General features: G+C 42.6%; 1 protein-coding gene across 1 annotated transcript; it reads right to left on the reverse strand.

Moving 5' to 3' along the window:
• Positions 1-635: 635 nt before the first annotated feature.
• On the reverse strand, positions 636-1,234 carry LOC102210532 (chondroadherin-like protein; the record flags this gene model as incomplete). Its single annotated transcript, XM_005755941.1, has 2 exons — positions 636-985; positions 1,068-1,234. Coding segments are annotated over 2 exons (459 nt in total), but the record flags the coding sequence as incomplete, so codon positions are not given.
• Positions 1,235-1,426: the final 192 nt, after the last annotated feature.

Below are 1,426 nucleotides of genomic sequence, written 5' to 3' on the forward strand. Positions count from 1 at the left end.
TTTAGTGATCATTAAAATGTGTTCAGAATTTGCATATTGATGACTATTTCATAAATCGTGAAACACTGATCTCCCTTACATAAGCTGCCCTTATAGGCTAAAAATATTTGTATTGGTATAGGGAATACTGGCTTGATATCAGATCAATACCAACATTTGCAGTACTGCACAGAACTAGCTGTGTTTGTCCGTTTTTGTTAGCTTTCAGTATGGATACACCCATAGATAAGATTTTTTTTGGCTATGTGGTTCTTCTATAAACTACACTCAATCCCAATGTGGGATATTGCTGTGCCGTCTCACATAGGGACAATGTGGGATAACATGGCCTCGCTGATTTCACCTATGGACACTTGACGCTTGGCCTCTGTAAATTAGTATGTGCACCACTAAATATACATTTCTGTAATATGCATAGCAGTTGGGCTCCTCTAAAAATGCGTTGTTATTCTCTCTCAACAAACCTTTTTAGTGTTGCATTAAAGTATCCCTGCAAGAATGGTGAGAGATTGGCTGAGTGACTGTCAGGTTTCCTCTGACTTTTTGACTTTGATTTTTCGCTTGGATACAAAAGACTTGCATGGCTCAACATTTTAATTTAGAACCAAACAAATGTAGCTTTCAAGAAACCCAGCTCCTTAACACTCAGGTTTATTGCAAAAAAAGAGGAAAAGGAAAATGAGTTACATGTTCTCATTTCAGTATCTTCTTTTTCTTTGTTACTTTTGGTGGCCCAGGTTTTCTTTGAGGCTGCTTCCTGGGCAGTTTGGCGACTTTAGCTGTGGTCTGTGCTTTGACTTTTCGGGATTTCAAGGAGTCTGCTTTGGATTTCTTCACTTTTGGATCTGCAGCACTCTTCTTTTCTGGTGGAGAAATGTTCTCTGGGCAGGACTTGAAGACGTGGATGCCCCGGACCTTCTGACCTCTGAGCTCAGGAGGGTGACCACAAGTTGCGGTCAGCTCCAAACTAACATTCTCCATCCACCTGAGCCACAGATACAAAGAGACAGAGTCAGTAAAGCTGTCAGTTCATTCTAACTGTAGTCCCAGGTAAATCTTACACCGACCTGCGCAGAGGAAGCAGAGAGCAGTCACAACGCAGTGGGTTGTCCTGCAGGTCCACAGTCTCCAGGCCGGTGAGTGGGCTCAGATCAGGAAACTCCTCCAGCTGGTTTCCTCTCACAGTCAAAGTCCGCAGCTCTGAGGCCAGCCCCAGCAGTGCATCCTTGGAGATCTGCACAGTGGTGCAATACAAAGAGTTGAAAAGAAAATTCTTTATCTTGAACAAGCCCTCAGTGCAGTGAATAATCAGCACATATTTTCACATAAACAGTACAGTCACGTTTGGACTAGATATTGGAAGCCTGGCTGGTGTTCAAATACTGACAATGCTGAGAAAACATAAACACGTTGCAAACGAACTTGT

Source organism: Pundamilia nyererei, unplaced genomic scaffold (assembly GCF_000239375.1).
Source record: "Pundamilia nyererei isolate P.nyererei 1_Seehausen unplaced genomic scaffold, PunNye1.0 scaffold05284, whole genome shotgun sequence".
Lineage (NCBI taxonomy): Eukaryota > Metazoa > Chordata > Actinopteri > Cichliformes > Cichlidae > Pundamilia > Pundamilia nyererei.